Source organism: Strix aluco, chromosome 2 (assembly GCF_031877795.1).
Source record: "Strix aluco isolate bStrAlu1 chromosome 2, bStrAlu1.hap1, whole genome shotgun sequence".
Classification (NCBI taxonomy): domain Eukaryota; kingdom Metazoa; phylum Chordata; class Aves; order Strigiformes; family Strigidae; genus Strix; species Strix aluco.
Genome location: NC_133932.1, coordinates 90,073,622 through 90,099,025, shown reverse-complemented (window position 1 = coordinate 90,099,025; position 25,404 = coordinate 90,073,622). Strand labels below are relative to the sequence as shown.

The window sequence follows — 25,404 nt, the reverse complement described above, 5'->3', positions numbered from 1 at the left end:
TATAAACGTGGGTCATTCAGATACACCAAGGAGTAATTACAAGGGAGAAGCCACCACTATTATGGTGCTAGAAAGCAATCATGTCACAGGGACTGCTTTCTGGATGAGAAATACAGGTGTTCTGTATTCACAATTTATCTCAAAAAATAGAGGGTTTATGGTATCAGATCCAAACTTCAGAAAAGGGGTGAAGAAAGACACTTCCGATCAATTTTCAGTGTTATAAACAATGTATCTTAAAAGTCTTATCTGTGAGGAAAACATTTGTTCAAAATCTACGATGACTAGAACATTTCATTTCTGTTTCTTCAATGACTATTTCATTAAAAACAAAGAGATCGTGTTTAAGAAACAAGTTAAGAAAGTAATGAGGACAGTTTCAGGGAACCACTTAAAAAACAACAGCATTCTCCTTTTAGCAATACCTCTATCATTAACTCAAAGCATACTGCCTTCTCTTTCTTGACTCTTACCTGCAAGTTGACTAAGTTTCCAAACTTACTGAAGTGCTCATTAAGTTTGCTGATATTGTTAAGTTCTGGGGGAACTTTTCTCAATTCAAGTTTTGTATTTTCATTTCCAAACTGCACCTTCTTCTGGAAACCTGGACTATTTGTTCTGTTAAAATTTTGCCTGCAACAAATGAAAAATCAAGCCAGAAATCCATAGCAAGCTACCAAACACAATGTTAAATCGTATATGCTTACGTAGGAGCATGTGTGTATGAGACACAGGGGAAAAGATCTTCAGACTTAAAAGAGAATACAATTTTATAAAGTGTGGAATAGTACAGCACACAGGTCCATACACCTGCAGTTTTCCCCACCGATAACCTCAGCATATCCCGGTGCATAAATCTGCAAGATAATTCACAGTAACTTGTTTGTGTCAGTAAACCCTGTCTTCCACACTGCTTCTCTCCAAAAACTATTTCTCAGCTATTACACAGACTCTCCACACTAATGTTTCAAATAACAACTACTTCAAGGCTCTCCACAGTCCCAGTAATCTCTTAAAATCCAACCTTTTGTCACCCCAGGTGTATCTGGACACTAAGGACTTCACCCTATATTTTCTGTCAGTAACATACCTGGCAACTCAAACCAAAATAGCAATAATAAAATTCATGTTTCAAAACTAAATTCAGTCATCTCTAACAACCATTACACTGCAGCTTCTCTTGTTTCTTAGATCATTCCAGCTTTCAGGGAGTAGATCTTGGTATCATCCAAAGTAACTTCAGCTATCTCTACACTGCCTTTGAGAGAAGACAGTCAAATACAGATTACTCTATAGTGTGATTTATTTTAGTACAGTCAGCTTATTCACAGATCAGCTTGCTTACAATTTATGTAGATTTATAGTATGTTTCAGATTACAGAAAAGAGCTCCATGGAATTCCAACTATTAAGTCAACCTTGTGTTAATGATCACTCACTTGTCAAACCAAGTCTTCTTTGTAGGAACTCCACCATCCCCTGCACCAATTGTTCTTTTCCTGGATTCAGCATCTACCACTATTCTCATACTACTTTTATTAGGAGGTTTTTCTGTAAACAGATGAAAAGATTTTACAATATTGCTTGTATTTTCTGTATATTTGATCGTAAAAAGGTATTCTGCTCACACTGAATTTGCATTGAAAAGTGCAATTGTTTATTTTGAAATTAGTATGATCCTTGTTCAAACTGAATCAAATCTTGGTCACACACTATTCTTCTTAACTATCAACAGATGCAGTGACAGATCAAAATAGCTAATAGTCATTTTGTCATAGTAACATCACACATAAGGAAAACAAAAGAGGTGTGGCAGAAAGCATCTGCCTCAAGATGACTGCACTCACTGATTCACAATGTTCCATACAATACTCTGAGGCTCACACCATTTCTACTAACACCTCCATTCTACTATTAGATGGCACACACAAAAATGCTCATGATAGGAGATGTACAGTACTCCAGAGCACTGACACCTAGAAGCAAGATTTAGGGATGGGGTGGGAAGAGGACTGGCTCTTGCTGAAGAACAAGAATCATACTGGGGGACTCCTCACTGAAAATATACCAACAGAGACATAATAATATTAAATACAATTACATACAGATGTAAACAAAACCAGATTTAAAAAAATGGTTTTATCCCTCTTCTGTTCTCATTTTGTGGGCCGCTGCTTCTTCTCAGGGCCATGGGAACTATGAGGTTAAGATTACTCATGCATAACTGTCTGCTACCAGATAAAAATGACTCTCTCCTCTCCGCAGCATCATCCTAAAATTCTGTTACAGAAACATTAACATTTTCTGTATAAAAGATATACAAAGTGAACAGTTATTACAGCCAAGTGTACACTGTGCAATACTCTAGCAAGAGATTTCATTTCATCTATAAAATGCACAGACAAACCAACTATGAGCATAATTTCCTATTCAATTAAACTTCTCTTAATTCCAGAAGATTTTAAAAAGGCAATGTTTTCCAGTATTACATTTACTGAAAACTGCCTGTATCTGCATTAATGTAAGAAAACAAGCTAGACTAGGTAAGTATAGATTTAAGAGCATACCTCTGGGTGGTAGATCCATATCACCTGATGTGAGTCCTATCAAATTTGGTCTTTGGGCATGTACTCTATGTCTATACATAGGTCTTGAAGTATTTGTTATACTTGGAGCTTCTGGATTATAGCCATCTGTGTCATACGTTTCTGGTAACAAAGAAATTGTCTAATTAAAATAAATTGCAGTTAAAACCCCTAAGGTTTCAAATATAATATTTCATTTAATTACAATATACAGTTACAATGGTAAAGTTGTGTAACAACTATCCTAAAAAACTGCCATGCCAAGTTTTCTGCTTAAACACAATGAAAATAATATTCCATAATCAAGATTCACACTCTACATGCAAATTTTATTCCATCCTGAACTAAGTTAAGAAAAAAGTGTTAAATTACTGTCACAGTCTAAATGATACAAACTTATTCTCCCAAACTATGAAATGATAATATCTAAATATTATCTAAAAAGTACAGTATAATATGAATCAATGTTATTCTATTTAGCAAACCTTGTGGGCAAAGCCTCAGTACTACACCTGCTGTAAAAAGAGAGGGTGGAGCAGGAGGCGGCTGGTGATGAATACCCGTTGTAACAACGGTAGGAACTGAGCTAGTTGCTGAGTTTGGGGGGGCATCCATGCCAGCAGGCTGCAGTGGGGGAAGTGGAGGGGGTGGTCCTGTCAAAAACAAAGGAAAACACTGCATTAATTTATTACCCACTAGACTTACATTACACCCAACTCATAAGGAAATTGATCTGAAACGTTTTTAAGCCTACTTAAAAAAAAGGGGCTGAGAAGGCATGTATACAGACATGATGTTGTACCATTCAATCATATGAAACTGTACCCACTAGCAAAGGACTCAGAACTAAGATTTGAAGAGTTTAACATTTCTCCAGACATCTTCTTTCTATAAGCAAAATTTAATTGCTAACCCAGTATTTATCTTCACCAACAGAAGATCTTTAAAGCTCTGTAAAACTCCCTCAAAGAAACAAATTCTATTTCTTATTAGAGTATAACAAAAATATTCTATGATGACAATAACTAATTTGACTGAAATTGTTCTTTCAAACGCCCAAGGAAAAACCTACAGCTCCGGTGAAAAGTCAAAGGGATCCTTCTCAAAATGGAGAGTCTTTCTGGTTGGTTGGTTGGTCGGTCTTTTTTTACAACAGGTAACGTGACACTTTCAAAGCCGAGCAGTCAAGCCTTACCTTCAATTTAATCATTGGCAAAACCGTGTTTTGGGAAAAGATATAAAGTCACATGTTTGGACTTTCCATACAGATCAGGAAATAGCAAGTGAGGCATAACTGATCACCCCAGCAATATAGTTACTCTCTATACAAAGCGAAATAAATACATTCAGATCTTACTTAAATATACCATCAACTGGAAATGGAAACAGTTTAAGAAACTTCCAAGCAATAACAAATATCAATTATTCTTGAATAATTTTACAAAATGGGATATCTAAGTTAATAAAAAAAGAAAGGAATAATCACATAAAATTAACATAACAGTTTTTAAACCACACAAGGGAACTGAATACTAAACTACTGTTTTATAAATGAGAGCCAGGTACACAAGTCTTTATGTAATTTGTAGTGCTTGAGCCAAAATACTTCCCAATGAAAGAATAAACAAGGTGGAGAATTTTTCTTAGCTACTTTACAACTTTAGTTTAAAAATTCACTGCAAATGACATTTTCAGGTATAAATTTGATGTGGTCATGAATTCTCTTTAACTTTATTATTACAACTGAAATCCCAACTATCTGTTGTTTCCAGGATTTTTCCTTCTTCTCTAACAGTAGTCAGTTTCAGAAAGCTTCTCCTACAAAACTCAAGGAACTGAGTTTTGCCATGCCATGCTTTTGCGTGAACACAATTAAAATATTATTCCATATTCAAGACTCACATTCAACATGCAAATTTTAGAACAATCAACTTTGCAACAATTACCGTAACAGTCATTTTGGGGTAAGCTATGCCATAGTAGAGTATAATACAACTTTCTACAATACAGCTGGCATTCTCAAAACAGCTTTTTGCACTGCATACAACCCAAGCAACATCCAGACTTTTCTACTAAAAATGAGGTTTAATCTTTTTTCATTACCTGTTACAGGTGGAAGGCTAGGTGGTAAGGGGCCTGGTGGTGGTACTGGAGGTCTAAGGTTAACAGGAGGAGGACTCAGAATTGGTGGAGGGGGAGGAAGTCCAGGAGGAGGTGGTCCTTCGACAACAGGGGGTTGTGCTGGAAAAGGCAGAATGCCAGGAAGATTCACATCTTCCACCACTACTGGATCACTTCCATGATCAAAAGGGCACATGTCTCCTCTCATACAGAAACCCTTTTCTGAAACATCAAAACCAAAAATAATTGTTGTTAGTATTCAACAGCGGTTGTTTGATTCAGAGTAGATATGAGACATACTATGTGTAATGCAGCAATTAGCAAATTAAGAGCTTCACATACCAGCAGAAGTTTATATTAGAAAATAAAATTGACCATTTAATTTTAACAGTCAGCACACAGGAATATTGCAGCAACATTGTAGCAGAATAAATAGAGGAATTAGATTTTTCTTGAAGAATTAATTCTGCACTAAATTTTAACAAACTGTGAAAGCGAAGACCAAAATCTAGATCTCATCATATTAACAAAAACACAGTGTTTCTAAGTATAAAGTCCAGATACTGGGATTGAGAAACCCCTATTAAAAGTTAGAATATTATAAAATTCTAACATGAAAAAAACTCAGTCTTTTTTCTCTTTTTCAATTATTTCAGGAAGAATTTGAATATTTTGCCATTGTTTAATGCAATTATGTAAGAGGAAAAAAAATTTGTTATTTACATATATATGTATTGTACATGTGTATATATACATGCATACATAAATATGAAATACACACATATAAATAAAAGTGGATATACATTCACTTCTCTTCTTTTACATGCAAGTACAACATTGGAGCAGGTCCAGAGGAGGGACACAAACACGATCAGAGAGATGGAACACCTCTCCTAAGAAGAAAGGCTGAGGGAGTTGAGGTTCTTCAGTCTGGAGAAGAGAAGGCTCTGGGGAGACCTTATTGCTGCCTTTCAGTACTTAAAGGGGGCTTATAAGAAAGATGGGGACAGACTTTTTAGCAGGGCCTGTTGTTACAGGACATGGGGTAATGGTTTTAAACTTAAGGAGGGTAGATTCAGACTATATATAAGGAAGAAATTTTTTATGATGCAGGTGGTGAAGCACTGAACAGGTTGCCCAGAGAGATGGTAGATGCTCCCTCCCTGGAAGTAAGTGTTCAAGGCCAGGCTGGATGGGGCTCTGAGCAACCTGATCTAGTTGAAGATGTCCCTGTTCATTGCAGGGGAGTTGGAACTAGATGATCTTTAAAGGTCCCTTCCAACCCAAACCATTCTATGATTCTATGACTATCTGTTTAGCAACAGCCCCCACAAAAAAACCCAGTCCAACTACTCAATGCAGTATGGGAAAAATGTTCAAAACATCTTCCAGTAAAACAGGAAGAAAGCTGAGCATCCACTTCCTCAAAACGTGATCCTGAAAAGCAGGCTGTTATTACCTCATCTTCAAGAAGCATTACAGAACGTATAAACTGAAATGTTAATGAAAAATGTAAGTTCAGCATATGGTCAAGTAGGAAATGTGAAAGTGCCCACAGGAAGAGCATTATGTTGGAACCAGCTAGCCCCTGAAGAGAGATGAGCTAATAAATTTAGAAGATACAAACAGTCATGAGAAAAGCAAATGGAAGACACATCTACTGAGAGATTTTAGTAACAGTCAAAAATGTAGGAAAAAACCCAGTAAAAATTTGAGGATAACTATACCACAGTTTTCTAAACATTACCATTTGCTTCATACTCAGAAACTGGAAATAATAAGCTGCTATAGAAGACAGACTTATTAAATGTACAAAGTCCCAGTGCCATGCCTGGAGTTGTTATTTTGAAAGTATACTAGCCTGCACATTTTGTTCCTTTCTAAAAAACCTGTAGAGCTGGGAGACCATGACATAACAGTCTGCAGCTCAGCTTACATTAGAAGAAAACTTCAAAACAAAACTACACTTTCACAGTTCTACTTGCTCCACAGTATTGCTGGGATATATACTGGCAAAGGTCACCTTCACAAGTGCAACTCTGCCAACACCTGAGAGCTCAGACTCCTATTTTCTTTATTTAAAAAAAATTGTATTCTAAATCAGAGTTCTGAATGTAAACTGGCCTAGATCTTAAACTCGTCATTGTCGTATACTACAAAAAACCCCCTCAGAATAAACTTTTTGGGGAAATTTAAACTCTTCTGACCTAACAGGTTGGCTGAATTTAGCTAAGATACTGCCAACTACAGCAGCCTCCTGTGTGGATTTTGGCACAAGACGTGCAAAATGATAGCTGAAGACACAGATAAGCACAAAAACCCACCCAATTTTAAGAAACTCCTATATGGAAAAATGGGTTAACATGAGCCTGGGAAGTTGCAGCTCTAGACCTTTCTAGTTTAAAATTGTCTCTTAGACAGGATGAAATAAAAAGTGATGAGGCCAGTAAGGTGCTAATCATAGTCAAAACTGTCAAATACAGTATTTGGCTTGGACGTAACATAAGACACAAAACCAGTGTAAAAGTGGATTTTTTAATAACTTTTTTATATAAATATACCATTTTTCATCTATATAAAATAATTCTAGTAACTAAAAAACTATACAAACACTAATAAAGCTATCTAAAAACTAAGTTAACAAAAAGTGGGATAAAATTTGCATTCAAGAATTGTGCAATAGAAAAAACACAGTATTAGAGAAGATTAAGAAAAGAAAGGAAAATTACCTCAATCTTCTCAGAAAGGGGCCAATAATAGCTGCAGGAAGCAATTAAAAAAATACAGACTTACCATCATAATCTCTACAGCGTTTTTTTGGCAGTGGAGGTCTTCCATAGGAGTTGTGGTCCAGCTGCTCTTCATGGAACTCCGACCAGCTTTCAGTAGTGTTATTTCCATGATGAGCAGGAGCAATAACAGTAATAGTGCTGCTCAGTGTAGGGACAGGGTAGTGGCCGGATGAAATATTTGTCACAGAAGAAACTGGAGTATAATTGTTCTCTAATGGATCTGTTCTATCCATATCATATTTTGGCTTTCCCAAATCCCTTTCTGTAAAAAAAGAAAAAAAAAGTTCTCTTGGATGGTTCCTTCTGCACATTTTCACCAGAAGCAGCCACTAACCTGTGTAAGTATCTTCAGTCCGCATCAATTCATCTCAAAATATAAAAACGATAATTGAAATGTTCTAAAGGTTGCCCAGAGTGCCTGCAGAGATTCCACCCTTGGAGTTACAATTTGTAACTCAACTAGATGGGGTCCTGAGCAACCTGTTTCAGTTTATCTGCTTTGAGAAGGGGTGTTGGACTACAAGACCTTCAGAGGTCTCTTTCAACCTCAACTACTCCATGATTCTACATTCCAAAGGTTTAATCGGAAGAATAACAATCTTAAAAGCACACAGTCAGCCACTGGCGTATTTTAATAACAGCTATACCCACAGTAAAGCAGAAACCCTATTTAACTTCAAGCAGAGTACATGTTCTGTAGTGATGCATACATTTTTAAGAACTTCAGGTGGAAAGTTATTCTGAATAAAGGGAAGCAGTGGGCAAGAAAAAGGTAACCACCCCTCGAAAACACTATAGAAGTCACACATCTTTAATGTTTCAAGACACTGTTATTGTTGCATCTTTATGTTGTTGATACTCACTTTATCTGCATTCAAATGCATACATTTATCACAGGCAAAGAAAGCTCTGTCATGAGTGAATAACAGTGCTTGACAGGTGTGGAACACTCCTGGACAGATACAGCAGTAACATGACCTTTTATTCTGAATACATACAAACTATTCTTTTAATTTTCTAATATTACCAGCAAATAAACACTAAGTATCCAGATTAAGACAGAAGAGTTCTGTCATGAGGTAAGCTGGTAGACTCAAATAGTCCCACATTAAAAGAACATTAATAAAAATGTCTTAAAGATGGCAGGTAAGTGTGAGTAGAACAGGCTTCTTAATGTGCTTAGAAAAAGAAACTAAAAGCTTTCACTATGAGGTATTGTCTATAAGATATTACCATTGCAGTTTATTTAAAATAATCATTTAATCTTTCAGTTAAACTGCTGCATGATATTTAACTTGCTCATTCATAAATTGTTTGGAAAATATGTGCTCATGTATTTTCAGGAACACTGCATTTCTACTTTTAAAGCTGAGTTACCAAGGCCCATTCTACAAAAAGAAAAATAATATACAGGAGACTTAAACCAGACTATTTTTACCTCTACATTGTCTGAAACAGAATAAAGATATAAAATGACTCCCAATGCTTTTTTCCAATTTAACATTAACAACTATTGGGGGAAAAAGCAATCTTTTCGGCTGAATAAACAGCTTCGTTTTTAAAGGAGTTCAATTCAAAAAACTACTGTGCTAAATTCTTAAGTCCTACAGATATGTGTGCAAATGTACATATTTACTTTAATAATTTCAGCCCCTCCCTATGACACCAAGGAAGGGACAAGACAAAAAGAACAGAGCTGTACTGTTCTGCTTGACAAGTCATTTGCTACCAAACAGGTAATTTCTGCCAGTTCTACCTCCAGTAGATGGGTTTTAATTTCTCTATCTTCCCAAACCAGATTCTGAGCTTCCTGGAACTTTATGAAATGCAATTAACTCAGATTTTTCTGCCTCTCTTACAACATTGCCTAGCAGTGGCCAACACAGTCAAAGATATTAAAGAATAATGGAAGGAAAGAGGGAAAAACAAGCACTGAAAACATAATCACATAAGCCTTATTCCACAGAAAACCAAGCTAAATTTGAACAAAAAGCAAGAATAGAGGAAATTTTGGTACATCTTGAACACAGTGTTTAAGTTTAGTGTCTAAATTTTGTAGGCAACATTCACCGTATTTTAGAGACCAACTGTTGGTACCTCTGCTGCGTGTTCTGCTCCGGCTTCTGCTCCGGTCTCGATCCCGGTCCCGCAATCTCTCTTTGCTCCAACTTCTACTTCGACTCCTGCTGTAGCTCCGACTCCTCCCTCTTCTTCTGTTATATCGATCCCTGTAAGAATCTCTTCTGGGAGGATTTCGGTCATAATCTCTCTTCCGAGAACGTTCATCTTTTTTCCTTTCATCACGGCTTCTAAACATGCAATTTTGTAAGTTAATGACAAGAATTATAAGCCATAATTTAAAATCTTTACCATTAAAAACCTCAAGAAATGGCAACGGAAAACTAGAGAAAACTACAAATGAAATCTAACTACAGGCCTTCCTGTCTTCTCAAAAGACTTAAAATTCTTTTATTTGGTTTATGCATTTTACTTTTATCATCTGCAATATTTTAAAATGTATGTAAAATTTCTGTTTATGTTTCTGCCCAATACTGCACCTTCCCCAAGTTGGAAATGGCAAAAAGGTAGCAGTTACTGAAGGGAAGGCTTCTAAATTAATTATCACAATTGAACCTCAATACTGAGCAGAGTAAGTGTTGGAATATAAACCACAAATCTAACGTAAAAATGAATCATAAAACTCAAATGTGATAGTTGTGCACAACTGTCACCTATATACTCACCATTTAATTACATAAAAGCAATTGCATAAAAGTAATAAAAGCTTTATTTTCAGGCTTATTAGGTGACCATACAGAAAGACAATATTTAATTTAGTAACACCATAAAAATCCAAATCCATCCGACTCCTGATATAATACAGTAAGTTAAGCAAAATTTACTACCTGGTATCTCTGTAGCGAGAACTTGACTGAGGAGGACTGTGATTTAATCTTCTAGAAAACTTTTTCTCTCTCTCTTCCTCTTTAACTATCTGAATTTAAAATACATACGTTAGATTAAAACATGAGTACGCTATAATGGAGACTTCTGCACAATCAAATAAAACCAAAAAACTCAAAATGTTGAGCAAATCCAGCAGTACCACTGAACTGAAACAACATTCTTGCATCTAATGCAATTAGAGAATCTTCCTAACATATTAGACTTCTATTTCTAGGAATATTCAAAGCACAGGCTGGGAGAAAACAAAGCAGAATAAGCAATCCTTCATGTGCTGCGCTGAACATACATCTGTCTTTGTTACAGGTGGACAAAAACCCATATGAAGGTGCAGTGACAGATCTGAGAAGACATGAATATTCAATGATTGACACAGTAAGGTCTTCTCTTCATCAGCAGGTTAGCTGGTTCAGATCGCAGTTAAACACTCTCATGCAACCAAACCTAGGCTGCTCTTGAAAAGGACAAACCTAGTCTTCTGGCTCAAAGAACAACATAAATACTTGTGCAGAATAAGATGTTATTTGGATCAAGCAGCTGGAGGAATAAGGACTGCCATTTGGAATGGCAGCCTGGATTTATGCTGAATTAAAGGGCAGCATAACTACAACAGCAATCCTGAGCAAAGAACTAATGTAGGTTGTACTGCAACTCTTACACTACTCAGTAACTTTATTTACATTTGCCTAGTCAGAACCACTTTGGTTTACCTTTGAAGCACCCACTTATGTTTAGAAAAATTGTGCAGCAGTACTCAACAAACCAAGCACAAATCATCTGACACATTTTAATGCTGTAGTGTAACTTCTGGGACTATTATTAATAAACAAATAAACATGACGAAGTTGAACCCCATAAGCAAACCACAGGAATGAGGAAAAACACACACATTTAAAATAAAATCAATGCCTACCTCTTCTTTTTTTGTCTCTTTTTCTTGGTGCTGAAAAAATTCTACTTTCAGGCTTCCTGACGATGGCTGCTCCGGTGGAGGTAGATAGCTTTTTGTATTCACAGCATCAAACAGTTTTTCCACAAATATCTGAGTTTCTAAAAGTAAAGGATGTACAAATATCCATTATTCAAGTCTTCAGTTAACATTTGCTTTAAATACGAATATATTTAAAAAAAAAAGTCAGCATTCACCAAAAAGTTAAAACAATGAAGAATTTTTTTTTTTTAATACTCTGCTGCTATTTTATATTTAAAAGGGCATTTACGGGTCAAGAAACATGGAAGTAATTACAATGTTTCACAAAGCTTTTTAATCCTTGAATTATTTAATGCCTCTTAATAAAACATCTGGAAGAATATTTCTGGAATATACACAGAGCTCAAATACTTCTAATTCTGGCAATAACTCTTAACATTCGTAACTTTCTTCCAAGTATACCAATAGACATAAAACATACACCTAATATGTGCATATTGTGCTACACACCTGTTTTTTAAAACAAATTACTTCATGAAAACTGAGTTACATACTTCAAAGTAACAAAGCTAATGAAGAGATATATGCACAACTCTATCGTAAAAGATTGATTGAATGAATTAAACAAGACAAACTCTTCACTCAAGCTTAACTGTTATGAAAAAGACCATACCTTTCTGAAGAAATACATCCAGCTGATCAACACACAACGCCTTCAGTTCCTTTTCACTTTTATCCTTCTTTACCAAAGCCAGAACATATTTAGCTAGGGCAGATGGATCTGCATCACATCTGCAAATAGATTAATTAAAAAAAAAAAATAGAAGCAATTAACAGGGAAGACTCAGTCTACTTAATTACAAATGAATACAGTGATGCAACAGAAGTGATCTATGCTATAAAAAACCTCAGACTTGAAGAGACTTTCTCTTAAATGTATTTTAAAAGAATCCTATTACTACCTACATATGAACACCATAAAAAGCAGATTAACTGAAAAAATCTTAATTTCAAAAGCCTAAGAAAAAAGTGTCCATATAATATTATCATTGAAATCTCCATAAGAGGTACACCGACAATGAAGGGAAATTTAGGGCATCATTATCTATTCTAGACATCTAAATTCAATCAAAAATTAAGTATGGAGCACTTCAGTGTAGAAGTTGATGGTCTCGTGCACATCAAAGAACTTAGAACTTCTGAGTAAGTTGTATAACCACATTAAGGAGAACATTATTTAATATAACTGATAGAATTTTATTATAATGTTTCACAAGCAGTAATCTACAATGAACTCTGTAGTGGTGTTATAGAGTAAAACCTGCCAAAGCAAGTGAGAATACTGCAGAAAACCATTTCACACTTCATAACTCAAAGACAGCAAGTAATGAAATGGTGAGACACTGGTTTATCAGGCAGCATTTTCTTAAATGATTTAATCCCATTATTTAGCATCAACCAAAGGAAGACCTCAGATCCCACAAAACCAGGCAGGATTTAACACATGCACATGGGTCATGTGATACAGACTGCTAGCCTGCTTGTGTTGTGATCAAAGTTAATACTTATGTTTTAAAGAACTACAAGAAGAGGAAAAAAATTGCACTAATGCATCCTAATTGTACATTCTGTCTGACAAAACTAACTGAGAAATACGTAAAATTAAACTGTGGTCAGGGAGTTGCACTGAATATCACACAAATACTATTCTGGCATAGAAGTCCACTAGTCACAATGAAGGAATAAAACAGCAGTTCCCAATCTCTTCCACATTAAAACAAACGAAATTTCAATGCTGAAGCTTAATCATAAATCTGAATCTTGATCATTTAAATGACATATATTTTAGACACTGGGCAGAAGAAACCAAATCCATCACCACATCATGCTACCTAACTCCTCTCCCCAAAGAAACTATTTCCTGCACAGCACTGTCCTCCATGCAAACATATCCACCAAGCAAAGGAAGCAGATCTGTTGGCATCCATCCTCAGGAGAACTTCTGGATAGCCTGGGCCCAGCACAGAGTGCTCTGAAGTTAAAGGTCAGAGCTTCAAACATAATACAGCATCCTGCAGAAAACAGGCAATAGCAGAATTTCATGCTGTAAATAAAAGGCAACTTAAGCTGCTAAGGGACATACCACAGTATTCTCTATTTGTCTACATTAAAGACAGGAGATGGGAATTCACAATCGGTCAACATTCCAGAAGAACCTGCACACACTAAACCAACAAAATGCTTAATGTTAATTGAAAAACAGACTGCACACCAACTGAAAATTCTTCAGAAATGTTTTTCTTCAACTATCACATCTGCTTTGTCCCAGTTCAAATTTAACAATTCTTTATCAGAATAAAATGCTGTCCAAGCACCCAGTCATCTTGGAGGCAGGCACATAACCCCCTACAGTGAGAACAGAAGGACTGCACGGTCTCTTTTACGCTGCTAGCCACCTGAGCACATCATCCAAGCAGATTATCTGAAAGCCCGATGCTGAACAAAGTGCTCCTCACAGGCTGCAATGAGGCCCTAAGGCCAGCATTTCATAACTTCTCAATGCTTGAATTTGCAAAATTTGGGTTTTTTACTGTTCTTTAATGCAACTTCAGTGTCACTACAGGAGACTTTTCAGTCCTCTCCCAGTTTCAAGCTGAATCATGCCTCGGAAAATTAGTGTGCTATTTTCATATTATCTACCTATAGTCATAACAGGGAAACAATTTTGGGGGGAGAGGATAATTTTCACATGATAATCCTCAATTCTTTTCTTCTCCTTTCTATTCGCCATGAAAATTAGATAAAGCATTACCAGCTGAATTTTTTTATTTCCATTTCCACAAATTCGGTTCTCATCTAATAATATGAACAGTCAGCTGTCAGTGTTCAAAATCTGCTACAATTGATTTAAATGATGACACATGCACTCAAAATTTAGTAGGGAAAAAAAAGAAAAGAAAAAAGCAAGTGTCAGTCTAGAAGGTAAAAACCCACTTCCGTTAGCTACTGCAATATACTTTAATTCTCCAGCTCCTACAGTAGTGACTATACAAGAACCTCATGTTCAGTTTAAAGTAATTCCTCTCTCATGAGTAGGGCAGGAAATGGAAAATCTTATTTGGGAAGCCACCTAGACTTCAAAAGGTGTAACAAAAAAAACCCCAAACAAACAACAAAAAACCCTAAACAAAACCCCAAACAAAAACTGTTTAAAAATAACCAACCAGTGCTTTCACCCCTTCCCACCATGATGATTTTTTTTTAAATCTTAGCAATATTGTCCACCCCCAGAGTGACCTCAGAGTTTGAATATATCCACCCAACTCCAAGATACTCTCAAGAAAATGTCCTCAATAAAAATGTACGTAAATGTACTTTTAATTTCCAAAACACAGAATCACTTTCTCCTGTGGCATTGTCTTAGCATTTATCACTCTGTATGTGATACAACCACATATGAACAATGCAAAACAACTGTACTGAACTCTATTATTATTATTCAATATGTAAGTATAGAAAACAGGAAGAACTTACATGCTTTCAAGTTAAATCTCTGTATTTAGTTTGGCAATTCAACAAATACTGTTTTTTTCAAAAATACTAATAGATGAGTTACTTCAAATTGATGTCAATTAAGCAATACTGAATACAATGCATCTTGTGGTAGCGCAAGATGGAGAAAATGTTTTTATAAATTGACAGTATGATTTTATGTTATTTCTTTTCACTTTTTAAAATTACACTGTGAATGATCTTTACACAGCCAAAGACTGATTTCCTTTATTATGTACTGACTTGAACTAGAAGTCTCCTCTTCTATATCTATTGTTCAAAGCTTGAAAAAAAACCCACGAACTGTTTTCTTCACACGATTGTGAAGACCATGCTTATTACTGTAGCTAGTATTTAAAATAAATTTAACAAGGTTATATCTGATCTTTTACAGCTTTTCAGACTCTTACAAAATGCCATTTTTTTAAGATGATGCTAAAATTTAATTGCTAGCAACCTGAAGTGGTGGAAGAGAAATTAAACTTTACAGAACTGTGAATACAGGAGGTCTGCCTGAAATTTTCTGTTCTTTATAGCTATTAGAGTTCTGGATATTATAATCAATTGCTTTGTTTGAGGGAGAGCTGCTTTTTTAAAAGCAATTCCTTCCTACTTTTCCATTCAAACTGAATTCTGAAATGTTGTGCATAAATTCTCCACCCTTTGGTTTGGTCAAAATCTGCTGGTTTGGATTACAGGGACCTTGACATTTTCTGATAAACAAGTTCTTATGTTCTCTAGTCTGACAGTATTTTCTTACAGAATAGCAGCCTTTGTATAATATGCAATATGCTTAATGTATCTTTGTTGTGCATACATGGATTTTTCACCTGTTTTGAGCTAGCTTTATCAGCTTTTCTAAACCTGTCTTGTATTTTATGCTCTTATAGTCGATATTGTTTTATTAAGTGATGTCACTTTAAAGAAAACAGGAAAGGAACCCATACTGATGGCAGCAAAATATACTGTGTAGCACAAGGACTTATCATACATATATATCATGCTATATTCTTTCAGATTACAAGATTATGTGCAGTTAAGGACAGAGAAAGGTCTTTAACTGACAATTCAGAAAAATGGGAAAAATCAGAATACCACCTACACGTTTCAAATAGTCTAAGTTGCATCCAGAATTAAAAATAACTTGGTATTTCGATTCCTGTGTTCACTGAATGATACACTTTTTCAATTGTTAGATAGAGTTTGAATCCATGGCTTAATTTGAATATAGCGTGGTACATCACAGACCTGAGCATAAATGGAATCTGCGCGTTAGAAATGTGACAGAAGTTGACATAACTTCATTCTTATGCTAAAGTTTGGCTACTAGAAAAATATTCACATGCACTGAAACATGTAAAACAACATTTCTCAACTTTGAATCCCATATCTACATCCCCTCAACTTTTTATAAGCATGTTCTGTAAGTAGTAATAAACATCAGTAATCACATAGATTTATTCTGTTTTCTGCTCCATGTTGTCTTAAACAAACAAAACCCACAAATAATCTGAACTCATTTCCACTGCAGCAAGTACATCCCAGTGCCTGCTACAATTAAACACCACAGCATGTTTTCTGACACCCACTTTCTGAATATAGGATCCTAACTAGTAATGCTAAATGTTTTTACTTCTAGTAACGCTTTTTTGCAGTCTGTACTCTATCAGTCAGAGAACATGCAGTGTCTACTGCTCTATATTAAACAAGGGAGACTGCTCTTGCAATCTTGCTTTAATAAACAGTATTTAATATACAGGCACAGATGGAAGAATTCTCTTGCTAGAGCTCTACATGTTCTTCAGAGAATGATCTGGATATCTCCAACTGCTAACCACCAGAGAAAAGCTTCTAAAAGCAAAGAAACACCTAATCAAATATTTTGTTCAACTGTAGGAACAAGCGTTCACAACTGCAACAAACCTCACATAAAAGTTCAAAATAATTTATTTCTGATTTCGTCTGGTTTTGCAGTCATTATTTGAAATCATCATTTCAAATAAAATAAAGCAGAAGAGAAAAGCTGAGGCTGTTGGAGTAAATTTAAGCCTTAGATATATATATATATATGTTTTTAAAACTAATGAATGTTTGAGAAGGGGAAAGTAATTTGGCTGAAGAGGACTCACTTCTGTGTAGTCTTTTTTAATACTTTGCAATTCATTAAACACTGCTCAATCTGTTTCCAATCCTCAGATTTACATATGTTGAAATATAAAATACTAAATATGTTCTGAGAACTCACTTTGACTTTTACAATCACCATGCAATTACAGGCATCAGCGTTAACTTGCAAATGCAGTGGATGCTGAATACATATTAAAGTTGTTTGCAAAGAAATGTTACTGCTGTTGCTGTACATATAAAATCCCTTAACAACAGAGCTTATACTGACTTCTTAGAAGGACTTTGCCAAAATAGCTGTAACTAAAATACCGTTGTACATAAATACTGCAGAACCACCATTTTAAAAGATATTGAATAGAGGCATATAGTAAATAGCTCTCAAGCCTTAAGAGAGAATAACCACAAACTTTGAATACAGTATGCCGAGGACATATTTTGCCAGGTTAATACCGAAGAATGTGTTTAAGCATCAATACAAAAATACATATTCAAATGAAAGGCAAAACATGCTGGTTTATTTATTTTTAATGTAAAAGGTATAAAAAGGGAAGGCAGATCTGAAAGTCTGTTGGACTAAATATTCCATTATCAGCTGAGAACTTTGGGCGTGTCTCCCCAGCAGGGCTGGGAACTCTCCACCAAGCAAATATCGAACACAAGGCCACCAGGACTCCTGTTCCAATACTCACACCAACAGCAAAAAAACAAAAAACAAAAAAACCAACCAACCAACCACCTCATGACGTCTTAAAGAGGAAGAAGAAACGCAAGGAATTAAAAAATGGCAAGCAGACTCAAGAAGTTGATAGTAGACCTGAAAAATTCACGTATTTAAATAGCTTGTTAACATTGCCTATCCTACTCCAGTCTGACTTCCTTGAATAACATCTTCCAGCAAAACACAGAATGAGTAAAGATACATATTCTAGGCTTCCTACATATATACGAAGCTGAAGCCCTTTAAAGTATTAACTAATTAGCTTGAAGAAAGTTTTGAAATACCTAAACCCAGATATTTTCCTTTCAGAAAAACCCGCACCTCCAGTGCTATGAAGTTCTTCACGCTGCAATTCACCACTGAAGTCAGTTCTTAATAAGCAAGGTAGCCACTTTGAACTGGAGCCCTAAAAGAGTAACTATTTCTGGTCTTTTTTTTTAAAGCAGTATCTACAGTATTTGGTGCAAACCTGGTACTATGGTGCTGTAGTAAACACTACAGAAATCAGTTTAATCAGCGGATAATCCTCTTTTTGCTAAAAATTTCACCGGCATAACGAAAAAAAACTGCTGCTTAAATTTTACGGTTATTTGACAACAATTCAACCATTACATGGAAAATGAATTTGATTTTTTAAAGTTTTTTGGCAATATAAGCTTCATTCACACTTTTCTACGTGCCTTTTCTATGAAAAAAAAAAAATCTAGTATTCCAAAGCCTACCCTCTGGTGACAGTGTTCGGAAAATGTATTCAAATTCCCAAAGGGAGATATACATAAGTAGTGTTTAACTACAGGGTACATAGGGTACATAACCTTTTTACCATGGGGGGGGAGGAATTAAAAAGAAAAAAACAGAAAAAATCCTCATGCTGAAGCTGTCAAATTGTAATCTGACAGTTTTCACAAAATAAACAGGGTTATTCACTTCTGAGAAAAAGTATGCTTGGGTGAGGGAGAGGAGCAAGGAAAGAAAAGAAACTTCCATAAAGTTTCCTTGTAATGCAACAATACTTGATAATTGCAGTTATATTTAATTGCCTTTATCTGAAGTTAATGCCAAGACCCTCAATCTAGACTTCATTTTGGACACAGCTAGTGCACACACACGCACGACTTTTCAAGATGATAAAAGAAACTACATGAGGGATTTTTTTTCTTCCTTTTTTAAAATTAACGTACAGACCAAAAAGGTGCTGCAAGTCGTGAAACGAGTTCCTTGACAAGTTTAAATTAGCACAATACACTGTAACCGCAAAAGCATGTCTGAAGGCCTCCAGGCAGTGAATGGTCTTTCTGTAGAGGAAATAACATGTAGGCACATGCTATTTGTCGTACTCTGATCCTGAGAATTTACAACCTAAATTTCAGTCTAGTTTTGTTGATTAACATTTATACTTCTCTAGAATACTGCTCAGTTCTTGACATCAACCAAGGTGGGCATGGCTATGTTTGAAGGCTGAGAGACATGCATCTTATTTGCAGGACTGAGTGGGTGCAGAAAAACATACGTTGCATATTGGGCAGAGCAGCTAGTCTAATTTAGGCAGTTGTACCCTTCTGTTGCATTGCTACTAAAAAAAAAAAAAAAAATCTATAAAAAGCTACAGTGTTCAATTAGTAAAATGAATGACAGGCTCATTCAGCAATATCCAACTTTTATATTGAGACACTACTGTAGATGAGAAAGACCACTCTTACAATGCTCACTTTCACTAACTCTTTAACCGTACTTAAAGTAACAGAAAGATATTGAGGAATGCAACAGCCTCCAGTGCTGTTATGTAAGTTACAGATGTCATTACAATAGTTCTAAATTATCATGATACCCAGATATGACATGTTCATACAGCTGCAACCAGTAACCAGCACCTTAAAATGCCACCTCTAGATTCCAGACAGCTCTCATGAGGCAGAACAGCTGTCAGCTTGCTGGTTGTCCAACACACATTCAATGCAGAAAGCAAAAATCATCACAGTGTCGCTATGACTTGCCATGCAGCCAAGGGGTTCCATTTCACTCCTGACGTTCGGTGTAACAACAAGAAATGTTTCCTGTAACAGCAGTAATTTTCTCTATTTTCTGCTTTCAGCTATACCTTTTATATCAATATTTTAATTCTATCACAATATTTTTACACGGAAGCTTAGCAGTATCAGCACTCTAAGTTAGGAACCTCGATTTCTCAAACACAGCAGCTCTCCATGAGTCAGGTGAACAATCAAGTTTCCTAACAGAAGAGTAACATACCAATGACATGCATTTGTGCTTTATTTAACATAGTTATAAATAGCTTAATGCACAGTGTTAACAGAGTAAGTGAAATGAAGAGAAACATCTATTGCTTTTGAACTTCTTAGGAAGTTTCATGGAAAACAAGAGTGAAACCTTCTGGTGGGCCAATGAGCAAGCATTATTGGGAGGATCGTGTGTCACATGTATGTGGAAAGGAATGCCAGTTTTTCATTTTACCTTATTTCTATTCTTTCAGTATCTTGGCTTATTAGCATATTCCTTACACCACTGTCAAACCTTTTTTATTCACTACCTTTTTCAGGTAACTGGTGAAGATAACTAACCAGTAACCTATTAACAATTAAGCAAAGATCCAAACAGCCAGAAAATATGGTGGGATTTAACAAAGGTTGAAAAGTATGGCAAATAAAAACAGAAGCGTGAAGGCATAACTGAACACCAGAGCATGCTGTTTGCCATAAAATATTCCAATGATAAATATACTCAAATTATTATTTAAACAATTTGGATTTTATTCCCTCTGACATAAGTAGTTACAACACCATGGTCACTTACAGAATCAACCAACGCAAAAAACCTTTCCATTTTAATGAGGTATGCCTAAACACTGCATAAACATTGTTTTAGCAATTTTTTCATCTTCCTTGCAAGTCTGATTTAGTACATGAACAAACTTTCATAAAAATGTAGAAACAGCAAAGTGGAAAAAATTAGATATGGGAGCCTTAATCAACTTGCAAGTAAAATTCAGTGGGCCAGAAGATTTTAATTAAATTTATTTTACACAAAGTAATTAAAAAATAAGAAAATTTTCCACTGTAAAGAATTAGGGCAAGGGGGAGAACATTACAGTGTCTTACAAGTCAAAATGGTGAGTGCAGCATTAGTACGAAAGAGCTAATTTTTTCACAGGTAGAGATTCAAACAAATTCCAGAAAAAAAATGAAAAGGACATCTCTACTTGGAACTTTGACAAGCCAGATCCTGATATTCCAGCAAGGATTGTATACACAGTTTATACAGGATCCAGAATGGACTTGCAGAAAAGAAAACCATCACAACAGATATGGCTCAGTGAGGACCTTGTTAGTACAGAAATTGAAAGTGACAGACATGCGATTATATTCCAAGTTTAACATTATTTTCAGATACTTTACAGGAGCCATGCCATGGACAAGAAAAAGTGTGTAACACTAGAAACTAAGCATACTGCTGTCTGCAAGCAATGAGGAAGACTGTTGACAAATGCCGCCTTTAGAGAACTGACTGGAGTTGAACATACAAGATAGTTCTAGTGAAATAGAGAGCAGCCACAGCACAAAAAATTACTCTCACCACTTTGTTTACACTGGTACTACATTCACATCGCTGTAACAGTTCTGTGTGCATATTTAGTAATTCTCAATCCACCAAACTGAGCTGCTCAAAGATTTATTTCCAAAACCACAAAGCAGCCTGCCTTTGGAAAACTGTAGAAAATTGCTAGAGATCTACGACCCCTCAAGCAGAGCTGGACTGTGTAAGTGCTCCAGCATGGTAGCTTTTGCAGTTTCCACCTCACTGCAACAAGACCAAACTCAGACAAGGAGTGTGTGTGTGGAGGATCACCAAGACTTTGTCAAAGGCATTACAGCAGTCTGAAACAAACAAAAAACCACAACACCACACCAGAAACAAACAAAAAAATTCCAAAACTTAAAATTCTCCATCACCTCTCTCCTCCAAACACTGCTGTCTACAAACAGTGTTTCCCAGAGGCACCATGTGGAAAGCAATCCAAGTCAAATGATGTGCAGTCCATACAATTATGTAACACACTTGTTTCATTACACTAAAAAGTTAAACTATTTTAAAGCACTAGCAAGAATGGTAAAGATAAGACTTAATGATAAAATTAAACAATCTTTATGGATATTGCTATCTTCTAGCTCTGAAACATTGTATTTCAGAAGTACATGTGTTACAGCTTTTGGAACAAGCTATACACCCTGATTAAAAATTGTTAGCTACCTGTAAATGGGCAACTTGGAAAATAAAGCATGTTTTAACTACTCAGCTCTAGATAACTAGCACATAAAGACAGACCTATATACACGTGTATAAAATTTATTTATTTTCTTAAATGCACTTCTCCCCTTAAAACTACTGAGACAACACCTCCATAACGATCTAATGGAGTAGTGTCTTCCTTAGTCTTATTAGGAAGTTCAGCTGCCTATCTCACAGCTAAAGGTTTCTGAAAGAGCCACAAGATAAAAACAGTTATCTTTTCCTTTTAATAAAACAAAAAAATGTGCCAAGTCAAAAATTATTCTCAGTCTATGGTCTCCAGACTACCAGCGCTTAGAGCCTCATTGTTCTAGTACTGCACCAACAGCAGTTACTTCTTTAGAAGTAACTTCTTTAGAAGTAACTGCACACTGAGATTTTCATACAGCCAGAAGCTATGGCTGTAGGCACACATTTCAGATAGCTGAGATCAGAAGCAGCTCCAAGAGTATTTGACTGCTAGGAAATTACAATATTTTTCCGCCAATTTCAACATTTATTGGAATAATGCAGTAACATAGGACAAAACTGCACAAAACTGAATGACAGTTGAATTTTACAGTCCCTACAGGCTTGTTTCCTCCCATAGCTAAAAATTCAGAGAACTGAACATCCTCCAGGTCAGCAATTCCCTACCCAATGACATAGTCTTCCAGCATGAGAACCACATTTGAATGGCTCACACACCACATTTAACCTAAAAGAAACAAGTTGGTCCTTTTAGTGCTAAAAAGCAGAAAATTACACGGATTCCAAAAGCTGAAAATCCCAACTTCATCCTTTAACTGTTGACTATCACTAGTAGGTATCAGTTCAATGTTCAAACAAGTAGAGAAACATGGAACAACCTGAGTTTGTTACCAGAATAAAAAGTTACTACTACACATCACTAATGAACAGAGCTTGAGTGGAAAGACTGAGGAACCATACTGACCTCTAGCTAAACAGTATCTGGCAAACTTTCGGTATTTGTTATCTTGTGAATAGGAAACTTTTATTATTCACTGGTGAAAATTAAACTTAAGCTCCTGATGCGCAATACTCAGAGCAGAAAAACCGTAGAAATTAATTTTGGATACAAATCTGCAAAATCCAAAGAACCTAATGTATTTACTCAATAAAGGGATTTTGAAGTCAGCTGAAGCCCTCCTGTAAACATCACAAACAGTTTCAGATTTCACATAATTTAAAAATGCTCCTTGTAAACTGTTTGAAGCTAACATACCAATCTCCAGCTACTGACCAATTGAGGGGTGTGTATGATTTATCATTTCAAATTACCAACATGTATTTTGGAAATGAGATTTTCCAAAGCTAAATATTGTCTGTTCCAAGCCTCTTGACCAGCACACTAAATACTGATGTAAAACTGTTGATTGTCATTAACAGTATATTCATGCAAGAAAGTAGCCAAAGACTAACAGGGAGCATTCTGCACCAGAGGATTAGCTGCATCTATTACCACAGAACACAGTGTGCTCTGTTACTCTAATATTACCTTGTCAGTGTGCTCTATTATTCTACTATTACCTTACACTGACCCAAGAGGAATATTAATTCACCTTCCCAAAACTACACCTTTATAAGAAGATGGATTTTTGCAAATAAGAAAAAAAATCCTATCATGGTCTTAAGGATCAAACCTTTTATATAAACACACTTGGCGTAATTTGCTGCAGGCCTAATTCAAAGTCCACTGAAATTAAGTTCAAGACTCAACTATTTCAGTGTGGTTTGGATTAGGTCCTATGATAAAAAAGACCACACCCACCCCCCCAAAACACAAGTGAATCTCTCCTACATACCTCCCAGCATCTTGTAACTTTCTCAAGTTATTTCAGCATAAGCCATACAAGTATACATCTTCATACATATACTTAGCTAATGGCTATGGAAGCCATAAAGCAAACTTAATTTTTTTCCCCATTTAATAGCATCAAAGTAAAACCAACCATGTCCAAACATTTCAGAAGAAAAGTTAACACCAGAATTTATAAGTGCTAGTTCTATTGACTCCAATCAAGCTCCAGCAATTTAGTTCAGACATGTTAAAATGGTGTTTCAGAATGACATGTGCATGCTTTGATCTAAAACATCTATAGACACCATACTTCCAGAAGTCAAAACTTTTAAAACCAAGTTCACGTCTCAGTTCCACTAAAATGTCATTCAGAGAAGGAAAACATGGGCTACTTGCAGAAGAGCCCAAATTACTCACATGAATGTTATGCTTAGAAGCCAAGCAGGTATTCACAAATAGGCAAATTACTCTCTGGGGCTCCTACTCCCAAATGCTCTACTGATGCAATTTATATTCGGGGCAGGTAAACAAGAGAGCATCAAATATTCAAAACTGAGAACGACGGGCGACGAGTCTATGGAAAATGCTACTGGGAAGATCCCAGGATGCTGGAAGACGTCCCAACGGCTCCTGAGCTCTCTCAGAGAAGGTCACTGGGCAGGGCGGCTAGCCATGGTTATTAACCTGGCCTCTACGGGGGCTGAGAGCAGGGAACAGCGAGCTGCACACGCACACACATTATCTCCCGCTCACCGTGGGCTACAAAGGGAAAGACGAAGGCGGTCGCTAGGGGGGGAAAACTGCATCCTCCGGAGAAAGACGGTCCTACCTCCCAGCCGAGGACGGCGCCGGGAGAGCGGGGGAACGACGTACCCCCACAGAAGGCGGCCAGGGGAGAAGGGCGCTGGGAGGGCATCTCCCGGGACGCCCTCGCGGGCCCCTCCGGCACAGCGTTTCCCGCCCCCGAGGATCCCCGTCTTTTCCAAGGAAAGGTTTATTTTGGAGGGGCCGGGAAAGAGAGGAAGGGTCGCGGCTACTCACATGGGCTCCAAGGTTTTGCTGAGCCAGGATTTCAGCGCCTCGAAGTTTTCTATGATCATTTTAACCACCATCCAGAGCGGCCCGGTCCCCCCGCCTCCCCGGCAGCAGCAGCAACAACGGCGGCGGGGTCCGCGCCGCCCCGCCGGCCGGGACCCCGGCTCCCGCCGCGCCTACTCCCTCCCGCCGAGGCCGCGGCCGCCTCCCGGTTCGGCAGAGGCCGCCTGGCAGGGGCCGGAGGCCCAGCGCCACGAAGGGGGCGGAACCAGCCGAGCAGCGGCTGCTCCCTACGGGCCCCGCTCTCGCTGGTCCTTGGCCGGGGAGCGCGGTCCGGCCGCTCCGCAGTTCCCCCCCCTCCCCCGCCTCAGCGGCGAGCGGAGGGCAGCGCGGCCGACGGGCCCAACGAGCGACGGGCCCCCAACGCGGCTCCGAAATGCACCGCCCCCCCCTCTCCCCTTAGCCGCAGAGCCA

The 25,404-nt window shown here is 37.0% G+C and overlaps 1 protein-coding gene across 16 annotated transcripts in view; it reads right to left on the bottom strand.

The window, feature by feature from the left end:
- Positions 1-25,268, bottom strand: part of RBM26 (RNA binding motif protein 26) — a 74,108-nt gene extending 48,840 nt beyond the window's left edge. For 13 of the 16 annotated variants that reach the window (XR_012622018.1, XR_012622020.1, XR_012622019.1 and 10 more), the window contains exons 1-11: positions 24,937-25,268; positions 12,066-12,184; positions 11,375-11,511; positions 10,404-10,492; positions 9,568-9,806; positions 7,499-7,759; positions 4,688-4,927; positions 3,070-3,237; positions 2,567-2,707; positions 1,439-1,550; positions 474-633 (exon numbers count right to left, since the gene is read on the bottom strand). Coding sequence is in view for 6 of the 16 variants with exons in the window: in XM_074815464.1 (XP_074671565.1) it covers positions 474-633; positions 1,439-1,550; positions 2,567-2,707; positions 3,070-3,237; positions 4,688-4,927; positions 7,499-7,759; positions 9,568-9,806; positions 10,404-10,492; positions 11,375-11,511; positions 12,066-12,184; positions 24,937-25,007 (1,737 nt within the window). In the remaining 10 variants the exon portion in view is untranslated. The remainder of the gene's footprint in view (positions 1-473; positions 634-1,438; positions 1,551-2,566; positions 2,708-3,069; positions 3,238-4,687; positions 4,928-7,498; positions 7,760-9,567; positions 9,807-10,403; positions 10,493-11,374; positions 11,512-12,065; positions 12,185-24,936) is intronic. The other 3 variants (XM_074815466.1, XM_074815465.1, XM_074815467.1) reach the window with 3 other exon arrangements.
- Between the last annotated feature and the right edge of the window lie 136 nt (positions 25,269-25,404).